At 59.0% G+C, this 11,581-nt stretch overlaps 3 protein-coding genes across 10 annotated transcripts in view; all 3 read left to right on the forward strand.

Annotated features, from left to right (window-relative positions):
- TACC1 (transforming acidic coiled-coil containing protein 1) overlaps positions 1-1,171 on the forward strand; it is a 34,373-nt gene extending 33,202 nt beyond the window's left edge. For all 6 annotated transcript variants that reach the window (XM_015648684.3, XM_015648680.3, XM_015648681.3 and 3 more), the window contains one exon: positions 13-1,171. The gene's annotated coding sequence lies outside the window, so the exon portion shown is untranslated. The remainder of the gene's footprint in view (positions 1-12) is intronic.
- A 114-nt stretch (positions 1,172-1,285) lies between these two features.
- LOC117245401 (prostate stem cell antigen-like) lies at positions 1,286-4,150 on the forward strand. Of its 2 annotated transcripts, XM_033519384.1 has the most exons (3): positions 1,286-2,060; positions 3,489-3,602; positions 3,837-4,150. In XM_033519384.1, the coding sequence occupies exons 1-3, from the start codon at positions 2,003-2,005 to the stop codon at positions 4,040-4,042; spliced, it is 378 nt and encodes a 125-aa protein (XP_033375275.1). In that variant the 5' UTR covers positions 1,286-2,002; the 3' UTR covers positions 4,043-4,150. The 2 variants fall into 2 exon arrangements, with proteins under 2 accessions (XP_033375275.1, XP_033375274.1); XM_033519383.1 differs by having other exon boundaries at positions 1,286-3,602.
- A 1,787-nt stretch (positions 4,151-5,937) lies between these two features.
- Positions 5,938-11,581, forward strand: part of PLEKHA2 (pleckstrin homology domain containing A2) — a 13,742-nt gene continuing 8,098 nt past the window's right edge. For both annotated transcript variants that reach the window (XM_015648711.3, XM_015648712.3), the window contains exons 1-5: positions 5,938-6,056; positions 8,774-8,937; positions 9,282-9,338; positions 10,726-10,774; positions 10,904-11,001. In XM_015648711.3, the coding sequence (XP_015504197.1) occupies positions 8,797-8,937; positions 9,282-9,338; positions 10,726-10,774; positions 10,904-11,001 (345 nt within the window). In that variant the 5' untranslated portion in view covers positions 5,938-6,056; positions 8,774-8,796. The remainder of the gene's footprint in view (positions 6,057-8,773; positions 8,938-9,281; positions 9,339-10,725; positions 10,775-10,903; positions 11,002-11,581) is intronic.

Here is an 11,581-nt window from a genome sequence, read left to right on the forward strand (position 1 = left end):
GGGCTGGTTCAGGGCTGGTTCAGGGCTGGTTCAGGGCTGGTTCAGGGCTGGTTCAGAGCTGGTTCAGGGCTGGGCTGGTTCAGGGCTGGTTCAGGGCTGGTTCAGGGCTGGTTCAGGGCTGGTTCTGGGCACAGGGGCACTGTCCTGCCCGTGGTTCCACTGTCCAGCTGGCAGAGCCCAGGTGTGGGAGGGAGGCAGGTCCCAGGTGGGGACTGTGGCAGCCCCCTCAGCCTTCTGCTTTGCTCAGGGCTGTGATGTTCACCTGCTGTCAGGTCAGTCTCTCCTCGGGGCATTGCTCTGGCCCTTGGAGCTGATGGATAATTGCAGAAGTTTAGATTTCACCACTCATCAGTTCCCCAGCCCCTGACCTGCACACAGCAGTCAGCACTGCAGCTTTCCCCGTGGGCTGTGAGTGAAGCACAGCTCCTCTGTGATACCCCACGGGGCACAGGCCATCCCTCCTGTCCCAGTGTCCCTCCCCAGTGTCACCCAGCCCTGCCGTGCTGCTCCCGGTGCTGTTGCTGTGCCTGTCCGCACGCACCCCAGTCTGGGCAAAGAAGATTCCTACGGAATGATTAATTAACTATAATATGGTTATAGTCACATATATATAAATACATGTATAATGGGTATAGCTATATAAAATAGAAGTTTGCCAGCAGGCAGGATGGTTGCACCTCGTGTGCCGCGCTCAGACGTGCTGAGGTGGTGGTGTCCCCATGCCTGGCGCAGGGAATGGCAGGTCCCTGCACGTGGTGTCACAGCTGGGTGTGTTTGTCCTCTGTTTCTTGCAGTAGACTTTAAATGCCCCTTCTGGCAGCAGCGGGCCCTGCCCCTGCTGCTGCCTTGCTGTTTGCAGTGTGTGTTTGCCAGCAGAGCTGTCTGTAACCAAGTGCCAACCAGTAACCCCCAACTACTGATCTCTTCCCCCGTCCCTCCACTGGGGCCTCCCCCAGGCAGGAACTTCCTCTGCCTTGACTCCTGCTCCTCTGCTTCCAGCCATGTGTGTAACTGCCATCGCCATCGATTTTATATGTATGACAATTTCCCTTTTATATGTCAGGTAAATATTTGTAAGAGTTATACTCACACAAATGAGATTATTATAATGATTACTAATATATTTTTTCCATGTTTCATTGCCTGAGTAAAAACTGTGTTTATCACTCTTGAAAGCTTTCTTGGTGTTTGTGAGGTTGGTGAAGAGTTTTTGGAGGACTTGGCTTTACCTTCCAGAATGGGATGTGTTCTGCCTTGTCTTATTAATGCAGTTTACATTGATTGGCAGTCGGTTTCAAATAAGTACAGTTCCCTGAAATGTGCATTTCTGAGCTCTGAAATTCAGACCTGGGATGACTTTTCTGGCCCTGTGCCTCCCAGCACTGCCAGCACACTGTGATGGTAACTAAGCCATGGTGCTGGGCTCAGCCAGCAGGAAGAGCTGAGGCAGCAGTGGGATGGCAGGCAGGAGAATGAATCCTTGGCCTAATCCCTGCCCTGACCCTGACAACCCTCTGTGGCCTTGGGCAAATCCTTCTGGGAGGAGCCCTGGGGGCTGGGGGGTGCAGGAATGGTTCCACTGGGCTCCCAGCCCTCTAGGGGTTTTCAGCTCTTCTCTTGCACTTCTCTTTTGGTGGGTTGGAAAATCTGGAGGAGTTTTCCCCAGCTTGGCTGCCACTCGTGACAAGAAAGGGGTTGTTCTCTGCGTGGAGCATACGGGCTTGATCCAGCTCTTTGAAAGCCACCACGAGGTTCTGTGTCCAGAGATGGTTTCCAAAGCAGGATATGGAGCAGAGCCCAGCCCATCCAGCAGCAGCAGCGTGGGGCTCTGCCCCATTTCCACTGGGCAGCCCTTGCTGTCCCCGTGTCCTTGGGGAGCTGTGTCCTGTCCCCCCTGGCTAAGATGCATTATCCCACCCCCGATGCAGTCACCCAAGCAGATTAGCTGTAAGACCTTAAGACAAAAGAGCAGCTAGGCACCCCACACTGCACACTGCTGAGAATGGCTGTCCTGAAGACCCTTCTGGCCCTGGCCATCGTCTCGTCCCTGGCTGGAGGAGGTAAGTGTCCCTTGGCTCCAGGCACCACAAGGTCGGGTAAATCGCTGTAGCTGCTCCTGTGCTTGCTGCTGCTCCATCCCTGTCACCTGCCCCCGGTGCCCCTGCCCCGTGCTGCTCCCACCCCTGCAGGAAAACCATCTTTTGGGGGGAGGGTGGCTTTCTCCTCTGAGCAGCACCAAGAGAAGTCCCCTGTCCCCTGCCTCTGCCACTGGCACAAAGCCCAGGTGTGCAGTGCCCAGCAGAGACCACAGAATCTCTGATCCCCAGCTCCAGTGGAGGCTCCTGAGCCAAACCCCTGCAGCCTCTCTTGGCTAGAGCTGTGTTTCCTTGCTAAAACTTGCTTTCTCCAAGGCATAATCACAAAAAAACATTGTAAAAGGTAGGAGGGTTGCAATGCCATGCAGTAGGGGCAGCTGTAGACAGTTTCAGGATCTTTGGACCAAGGCATGATGAATGCAGCTGGATTTTTAGCCCAGGGCAGATGAAAGGCTGTGAGGAACAGCAGAGGACGCGCAACACCAGCCAGCAGCGGAATCCGGGTCATTGTGGGTTAATGAAAGGTGGTTACTGGCATCTGACCCCGTGCAATCCCAATTTCCCCCATTCTCGGGTTTTCTCTCCCCGAGATGAAGGTGGAAGCTCTTGCGGGAGCCGGCCCCGCTGCCACGAGAGGGCTCTGCTCTGTCAGAGCAGCAGAGACGAGTTTCGGTTCCCAGCTTTGTCCAGCCCCATCAAAACCTGAAATCGTCATTTCAGGCAGGAACGGGATCTTCAGGTCTGGGTTTTTCTGGGGGGGTGTGTTTGAGGGGTCACACAGCTCTTGCACCACTATCTGACACACAGGAGAGAGGGGTGGCTGCTGTCTAACCTGCCCGTGGGGCTCCTTTAAGGACATCTGGAGATGGCTCGTCCCTGTCCCTGCCTGTCACCCTGCTTGTCCCCAGGCAGCATCCTCGGGCTGAGCTTCCCGAGTGCGCTGTAGAATGTGGGAACTGCACCCACTGGTTGGATGGATTCTCCCTTCTCCCCCCAAAAATACTTACTGAAATGAAATCTGGCACAAGAAGACAAAGATCTAAGATGGTTTTTAACGATTACGTCTATTTTTGCTGTAAAAGGAGTTCCAGAACTCTCAGGGAGTCTTTGCAGCGCAAGGACTCAGCTCACCTGCCTGCTGTAGCTCCCATCATTTTGAGTCACACTTGGAAGACTTTTGCATGAATTTTGTGGGCAGGGGAGGCCCCATCCTGCATCCTGCTGAACGCCGTGGCAGCGCCGGCTCCAGGCTCGGCTCTGTCTGGTGCCAGCCCTCACCTGGGAGCCCCGGTCCTGGGGCTGACCGGTGTCTGTGGAGACCCAGAGAGTGTGGGGGCACTGGGGGCTCTGGGACGGTGACAGGAGTCACTCCTCCTCCTCATCTTCACCCAGGTAAAGCGCTGAAATGCCACAAATGTGTCGCATCCAGCGAGAACGACTGCAACCAGCAGGGATCGCACAGCTGTCCCCAGTTCGCCGATGCCTGCTCCACCATCACCGCGCCCAGTAAGAGACTGGGCTGGGGGCCGGGGTGCTGGGGGGACTGGGGGAAGCGGGGTGGGACCGTGGGGTCTCGGAGGGGACCAGAGGGGCTGGGGGCCGGAGGGCGAGGAGGAGCAGGGGACCTGCCGAGCCGGAGCAGGAGGTGCCTCCTTCTTGTGGGCAGGAGAGAGATCCTTTTATTCCTGCCCCGGCTCCCGGGAGCGCCTGAGCCTCGTGTCTTCTCGCCTTTCCTTGCAGACAGCGTCATTAAGTCCTGCTCCTACAAGTCCTTCTGTGACCAGGCGCGTCGCGGCGGCTCCGGCGGTGCCACCGTGCGCTGCTGCTTCAGCGACGACTGCAACGGGCCGGCGAGGGGCTCCCGGAACGGGGCGGGGGTGGCCCCGGCCCCGGGAACCCTGCTGGCCCCGGCGCTGGCCGGGGCGGTGCTGCTGGGCCGGCTCTGAGCGCTCCCGAGGGGCGGCGGGGCCGGAGCTGCCGCTCGCTGCTCTCTGGGGACGCGGCCGGGGCTGCTCGGCCCCACCGGCCCCGCTTCAATAAAACGCTGCCGCTGAGAACGGCTCCGCAGCCTCTCCCTGGCAGGGAAACCAAAACAGCCCCGGACCCGTCTGCCTCCGGTGCCGGCCCGGAGAGCTTTGCTGGGCAGAGCCCGCAGCCAGCGCAGATTCACCCCCTCCCCGTCGGTTCAACAAATGATTTTGGGCTGCTTTCCACAACCTGAGGCTCGGCTGTGGAGACACGGGGGGATGTGAGGCTGCTCTGTGGTCTGGCCCTGCTGGTGGTCCCACCGCTCAAAGCTCTGCTAGGACCCCCAGGAGCGGTCGGGGAGGCTTGGTTTTGTGGGGGAGAATGGTGAAAGTGAGTGAACAGAGTGAGGAGAACAGAAAGGGGAATGATGAAGGGAGTAAAGGATGGCTGGGACCATGAGAATTTGCCTGCAAGAACTGTGATGCAGGGCGAGCAGCAAACAGCAGTCGTCTGCTGGAGTCTGCCCCAGTCAGCACACGAGGAAAAGGGGAACAGGTACTGAAACTGAAAAGAGCATGTTTGAACAGATGAAAATAAGTAATTCGGCATGCAGAGATCCAGCCGTGGAACTCACAGCTGGAGGATGCTGCTGGAACAGAGAGCTTGGTGAATGCTGGAGGGTGAGAGGGTCAGAAGTTGTGCAGAACACGGACACGGTCTTGTGAAGGTTAACAGATGCTCAGAGGGTCCCTGGGCTGCTGCCGCTGGAGGGGAGCATCTGGAAAGCAGATTATTCCCTGTCTGCTGTGGATCCTGCTTCTTCCCCGCGGCACACGAAGGGTGTTCTCCTGCCTGGGGCTGCTGGTGCAATCTCCAAAGGTCCTGGGCAAGAGACGTGCCCTGCCCCGGGACTTCCCTCACGCCCCTCCATCTCTAATGGGGTGTCTCAGTGTGTTCCAGGGGCTGCTTGTACCCCACACACGTTTCAGCAGAAAAACGCCTTGGAACACCCGGGAGAAGGGCCAGGCTCCCTGAACCAAGCGAGAGCAGCGCTGTGAGTCGCTGCCGTGTGACCGAGCACAGAAGCCAGCGCTGCCCCAGGCTCCGGCGGGTCACAAGGGCTGCAGAGATGCCTCGGTATAAAAATACTCCCTGGAACAGTTTAGTCTTTGCAAAGGGAGGGGTGGGGAGAGGGGGAGGCAGCGGTGTGGGGGAAGGGCTCGAGACCTCCAGGATGCCGGGATCAGGAGCCGGCAGTGGGAAGGAGCCGGACTAGCGTGGGATGGACAGGGCTTGCGGTGTCCGTGAGCCAGACCCCGCATACCCTCGGCGGCAGCAGCACCAGGATCGGTTTCACCCGCGCCGGGGGAAAGTGCTTCGGAGCCAGATGGAGTTTCGGAGAGAAAGTGGGGCTTCCCCTGGGCGGCACGGGGGCGGGGGCAGCGGCTGTTTCCTGCTCCCAAATCCACCCTGAGCTCACTCCAGCAGCAGCTTTCCCAAGAGATGCTCTTGCAGGAACCGCGACCCGAAGTGGGCGGCTCATCTCCATCAGCGCCAGCCTCAGGCACAGACCGAGCGCTTTCGTGTGGGGTCTGGGGGATTCACCGGGAAGGCCCCGAGCCTGGGACTGGGCGGCTCTGGGGGACGCAGAGGAGCCCAAACAGGCTGGCACTGGGACCGCACCGGGCAGCCCCTGCCCCTCCCGGCGGCTTCCCCCGCGGCGGAGCCCCGGGGCCGCAGCAGGTGCGCGGGACGGACACGGACGGACGGACGGACACCGACCCCCCGCCCCGCGGAGCCGCCCCGCGCCCCGCACTCACATCCGGGGCCGGGTTTGCTAATGACAGACGTAATTAACCCGGAAAGAAGCGACGGCGGAGCCAGGGGCACACCCCCTCCGCCGCCCGTCCGTCCTCCCACGGCCGGCCGGCGTGCGCAGCGCCCGCAGCCCCGGCCCGGCCCCGGCCATGCACAGCCCAGGGACCCCGCGGGGTAAGTCCGGGCTCGGGGGACACGCGGAGCCGCCTGCGAACAGCGCTCGCTCTCCAGGGACCCCGCGGGGCGGGCACGGAGCCCTCGCTGCCCCGTCCCCATCCTCCCTCCGGCTCCCCGGGCTGCGGAGCGGCTGGAGCCGCCCGAGACCCGCTCCGGGAGCCGCTGGGGAGGGGGCCCGGAGCTGGTGTCCCTGTCCCTGGCGGACACTCCGGTTCCTGCAGCTGGATCATCCGTGCCAGGGCTGGAGTCGATCCCTCACGGGGCGAGCGGCTGCTGCTCGACGGTTCCTGCGGAGAAGTGTCGGGGCCAGGGCAGCGGAGGGCAGCGAGGGGGCTCTGCCAGGAGCGGAGGGGTCCCCGTGGGAACTCCGGAAACGCTGCGGCACCGTCCTCACCCCAAGTCTGGGGGATCGGAGGCGAGAGTGGAGGGGATCAGGGGTTTGCAGCTATTCCGTGTGTTCTCCGGCTCTTTTGTGGCAGACGAAGGCTGCACCGAGCCTCTTCCCAACAGGTTGATTAACAGTGTCATTAAGGCAAATATCTGAAATTAGCAGGAGCGAGTTGCTCCCCATCTGTGGGTCGGGACAGACGTCGCAGCGGGAGCTCTGGGAGCTCAGGTGAGGAGGGGAACGGGGCACGGAGCTCCCGGTCCTCCTGCGGGAGGCTCCTGCACCCCAGGGGCACCAGGACAGGTGTGGGAGAGGAGGAGGATGCTGTGGCTGCCCACAGGTGCGATGGGTGCTGTGCAGGGAGGTGCCGAGGAGAAGCTCCCGGAAGCAGAGCTGTGATGCTCCAAATGTCGGGGCTGTCGTTTCCTCGGGTTTTTCTGCCGCAGAGTGTTCCTGGCTTGCTCCTGTGGCCGTGGCAGGGCACAGTCAGCTGTGATGGGGCATCCTGAGGTGCTTCCCGGAAAGTCTGGCTGTGTGGCTGCACACGAGGCCTCTGAGCCAGCCGTGGCTGCAGAGGGGACTCGGCTGCTGCATGGACAGTGCCCTGCACCTCCTGCCTCTCCCCGGGGAGCACTTCCCTTTATCCCAGGCAGGCGAGGGGCTTTTGCTGTAAATCTGTAGCCCAGTTGCTTGCCATGCCATGAGTCAGGTAAAGGGTGTCTTTTTCAGTGGGATATTGTGACTGAAAAAGCTGGCATGCCAGTTGCTTCAGAGGTAGGAAAGAGTCCTGGAAGTCTCAGATACACTTCACTGGAAAGCTGAGTATTTCTGGCCCTCCTGGATTTCCTGAGCAGTGCCCCACGTTAGCACAGCTGGAGATGCTACTTCTATCATTTTCTTATGGGAAAGTGCAGTTGTTGGTGGCTCCAAAGAGAGATCATTTTTCTTGTGTGGGCAGTGGGATGTGAGGGGACAGGAATCCGGCTGACTTGGTGCAGAGTGTGGGGCAACCCAAATCTCCTCTGCCCAGGGGTTTGTGCACCCCCAGGTGCAGCCTGAGGTCAGTGTGCACAGAAGGGCTGAGCTGGTTTGTGGTGTCCCAGGTGAGCCCGTGGTAACGAAGGATGCTGGTGGTGGGACATGGAGACTCCCAAGAGGTGTCCCGTGGGGTTTGGGTCTTGTCTCTGCGCTGCCTGTGGCACGTTCTGCTTCTTCCTCATCTGTCTCCTAAACAGAAATCTCTAGACCTTTGCTGCCAGCAGAAAAGGGTCTATGAGGTTTGGTCTGAATGTGTTGGTATGGTTGAAGGTACCTAGGGATCGGCTTTCCATGGGCTTCCCCACCATAAAAATAACCCCACAAAAAGCAGTGAGACCTGAAGTGCCCACAGAAACCCTTGCCCTGTTGTTGGTCTAAAACAGCCTCTCCCCTTGCAGCAGCATGGTCCCCATGAGCCAAGCCCCGATATCTGTCTCTGCAATGCTGGTGATAAAACGAGATCCTGACAGAAGGCTGATTTGTTTTCTGCCTCCTCTACCTCTGCAGCTGCACCCCAGCTCTTGCACAACCCTCGCCTCCCCGGGCCCCACTCCACTGCAGCTCAAAAATAGTATTTCCTCCTTTTCTGCATGAGTTCTTTTATTTGTGTAGCTCTGCTTCTGGCACCTGTGTGATCAGCACTCTCCTGCCAGACAAACCACACTGGGTTCACTCACATCCTTTGGGTAACGGCTGCTCTCATCACTGCCCTCCTGCTCTGCCCGGCCAGGGGGACCTGTCCTGCCCACCCCGGCCTCTCCTGCCCTCCCCACGGGCTGGAGCTGCTGACAGGGTTCCCACTGCAGCCAAGGGGCCTCCAAGGAGACTCCCTGGGGGGGTCAGTGCTGCGGGGGGTCCGTGCCCGTGGCAGAGCTGGGGACACAGAGTGGCCCTGCCGTGATGCCTCATTGTTTTCCCTGCTGACTCGACACCCTGGCTGCACAGATTTTCTGCTGGAGTTGCAGATTGTTCCCTATTTCCTGGGAGTGTGCTCAGGCTCTCTCTAGCACACTGCTTTGGGATTATTTTGTGCCACAGTTCTCAGGGGTCTGGTGTCTGATGTCAGGCCCTTTGTGGCTACGTTGTCCTCTCTCGTGGGGTTTGGTGGCTCTTGGGAGCGATGGGTTGGTGAGTTGTCCCTTCCCTCCCTCTGGAGAGCTCGGCTCCGGCCGAGTGACTGCGCTGGCAGCCTGGAACTTCTGTCTGGGATGGGCTGGGTGGCCACAGATGCGGGAGCAGCTCCCTGGGGAGCAGCTGCCCACCTGTCCCTGCCTGCCCCGCGCCGCAGGGTGATGCCAGAAGGAGCCCGGCATGCCGTACCTGGATCGACAGAACCGGATCTGCGGCTTCCTGGACATCGAAGAGAATGAGACCTGTGGCAAGTTTCTGCGGAGGTATTTCATCCTGGACACCCAGGCCAACCACCTGCTGTGGTACATGGACAATCCTCAGGTAGGCACACGTGCCAGGCTGTGTAAGTGTCTAATATGTGTCTGTAAAGTTGTGAGTGTAGGCACATCCCAGCCTCCCTGCAGCAGGCGCCTGCTCTGGGTCCCATGAGTGTCCCATGGCTGAGCCTGAGCCTCCAGCCCTTCTGTGACCTCTCCAGGACTGTCCCGAGGAGCAGAGCAGGGCTGGTCCCACTGCTGAGGGCTCTGGGCTGGGCCAGGTGCAGGAGAGGGAAGTGGCTGAGGATGGCAGCGGCTGCCTGACCCCAGGGGCACAAACGACAGGCTGGATTGTCCCTGCCACCTTCTCCCTGTCATTTACCTCTCTCTGCTCATTCTGTGTTGCAGAACCTGGCCATTGGAGCAGGTGCTGTCGGATCTCTGCAGCTGACCTACATCTCCAAGGTAATGCTGGGGTGGGGCAGAGGGAAGGTGAGTGCTCCCTGTTTTCCCCTTGTCCTTGTGCTGTTCCAGGAGAGGCAATGGCTTGCTCTGGAAGCACCCAAGGCCAGGTCCTGCTCCTGCCTGAGCTCGTGACCGTGTCCCTGAGATGAAGCCTGAGTGGGGCTGTGGGAAGCAGTGAGGGACCCCACAGCACAAGGATCCCAGTGCTGGGACCATCCTCACCCTGGGCTGGGGTGGGACAGGCTGCAAGGCTGGGTTGCAGGAGGAAGAGGAGCTGCTCTGCTGGGAGGAAGGACACGGGGTGGCCAGGGCCGGGTGGGAACAGGAGTGTGCTATGGGGGTGAGCTGGGCACAGAGCTGGAAATTACCTGAGCAGTGCTTCAGGAGCTCAGAGGGCAGTGCCCTGAAGGATGAGACCACCTGGAAACTCACTTGTGTGTCTGAAAGGTGTCCAGTCCCCATGGAAAGGCAGGAAAAGTGCAGTGAGCACCAAGTGTCAGACAGGCAGCGAGTGGAGCTCTGGCAGGGGGGAGTGGAGCTCTGGCAGGGGGAAGTGGAGCTGCCACCATCCTCCTCCTGCAGGGGCCCCTCAGCTGCTGGGGGGGACTGGGGGCTGCCACAGCAGGCACAACTCAGCTTTATCCTGGAGCTGGATATAGCATTGGACAGATCTTTCTGTTCCTGCTGAATCATGATTTATAAATTGAGCGCAGATGAAGCAATGCTGAGAGGCTGAGCCTTCCCCATTTTGGAAAGAGCCTCACAAATTATATAGGTTTTAGTTTAAAAGAAAATTGCTGCAGGACAGCATTTGGTCACAAACTGTGGGGTTGGGTTCTGTCAGTGGCTGGAACTACCAACAGTAAATATACCAGAAAAAGGGAGGTTTGCTTGAGAAAACATATTTAAAGCATTATGGACTGTCTTTGAAGGAGGAGGACTGTCAGAATAAATACTCCACGAATGCTGTTTGTGGAGCCTCAAGGAATATTATTCTTATATAAATGATTCCTACTCTTCAGGGAAAAAACACTGCTATTTTCCCTCAAGTCTCTTAATTGCTGAAGAGAGTGGCTGTGTTAATCCAGAAGAATGGATGTTTTCAGGTCCTCTGAAAGCTTTCTGTCCTCTGCTGAGCCAGGGCCTGAGGGGCTGCAGGGGATGAAAGCCCTGGCTCCTTGCTGACTTGCCCCTGGGACCCTCTGCTGGTGTGGCCAGTTCCCTTCAGCTGTGCTGAGGCTCAGGTTGTCCTCACATCTGTGGGGTCCTGCTCAAGGCTCCTGTCTGGGGTGGCAGAGCCCAGGCAGGGAGCAGGGTGGATGGGTGGAAACTTCCAGCTCTGGCTGTGCTGTTAACTCCATTTTTTCCCTGGTTTGCTCTGTCACAGGTTAGCGTTGCCACCCCGAAACAGAAGCCTAAAACTCCGTTCTGCTTTGGTGAGTGAGTGAGTGGGGTCCTGGTGGGCTCTGGGGGGGACACCCTGCCTCAGGAAGCTCAGTGTGGTGCCTGTGCCACGAGTTCTTCTGGCTGCTGCCAGCTCTCCTTGTCCTTCCCTTCTCTGGCAGTTATCAACGCTCTGTCCCAGCGCTATTTCTTGCAAGCCAGTGACCAAAAGGACCTGCAGGACTGGGTGGAGGCACTGAACAGGGCCAGTAAGATCACGGTAGGTTACTTAAAGCTCTTCTCCATTGTTCCTTCCACCATGCCCAGGGGTCTTTATGGTTGGGGTTTACTTGTGTGTCTTCCTTTGCCCTCCCAGCTCTGCTGGGGAACAGCAGCCATGCCCCAGGAAGGTCCTGTTGGAGCCATCAACATCCCCTCCTGCTCCAGGCCCTCCTCCTCCTCCTCCTGTCTGGCCCAGCCAGCTCCTCACTGTGGCTGTCAAAGGGTGGCTTTATTGTGCTTCAGTAACTTATTTATTCAACTTTTATTCTTCCTGGAATAAATAAAACATCACACAGCTCCTGTGATGAGGCACAGCAGGGCACTGGGGCTGTGCCTGCATCCAGAGGGGCTCATCTGCCTCCTCCTCCTCCTCTCAGGTACTGGAGTGCTCAGGGAGCCAAGAGCCGATGGGCACTGACCCAGTGCTGGCTCCCAACAGGGCTGTCCCTGCTCCCAACAGGGCTGTCCCTGCTCTCCCCACACCTGTCCCTGCTCTCCCCACACCTGTCCCTGCTCTCCAGGGCTGTCCCTCTCTCCCCACACCTGTCCCTGCTCTCCCCACACACCTGTCCCTGCTC

The sequence above is a fragment of the Parus major genome, chromosome 22, assembly GCF_001522545.3.
Source record: "Parus major isolate Abel chromosome 22, Parus_major1.1, whole genome shotgun sequence".
Classification (NCBI taxonomy): domain Eukaryota; kingdom Metazoa; phylum Chordata; class Aves; order Passeriformes; family Paridae; genus Parus; species Parus major.

Bases quoted from the DNA above. Each gene is read 5' to 3' on its own strand.
- LOC117245401 (XM_033519383.1), top strand. From the start codon at position 3,278: ATGAATTTTGTGGGCAGGGGAGGCCCCATCCTGCATCCTGCTGAACGC. The intron at 3,603-3,836 runs GTAAGAGACTGG...CTTTCCTTGCAG, and splicing joins CTCCACCATCACCGCGCCCA to ACAGCGTCATTAAGTCCTGC.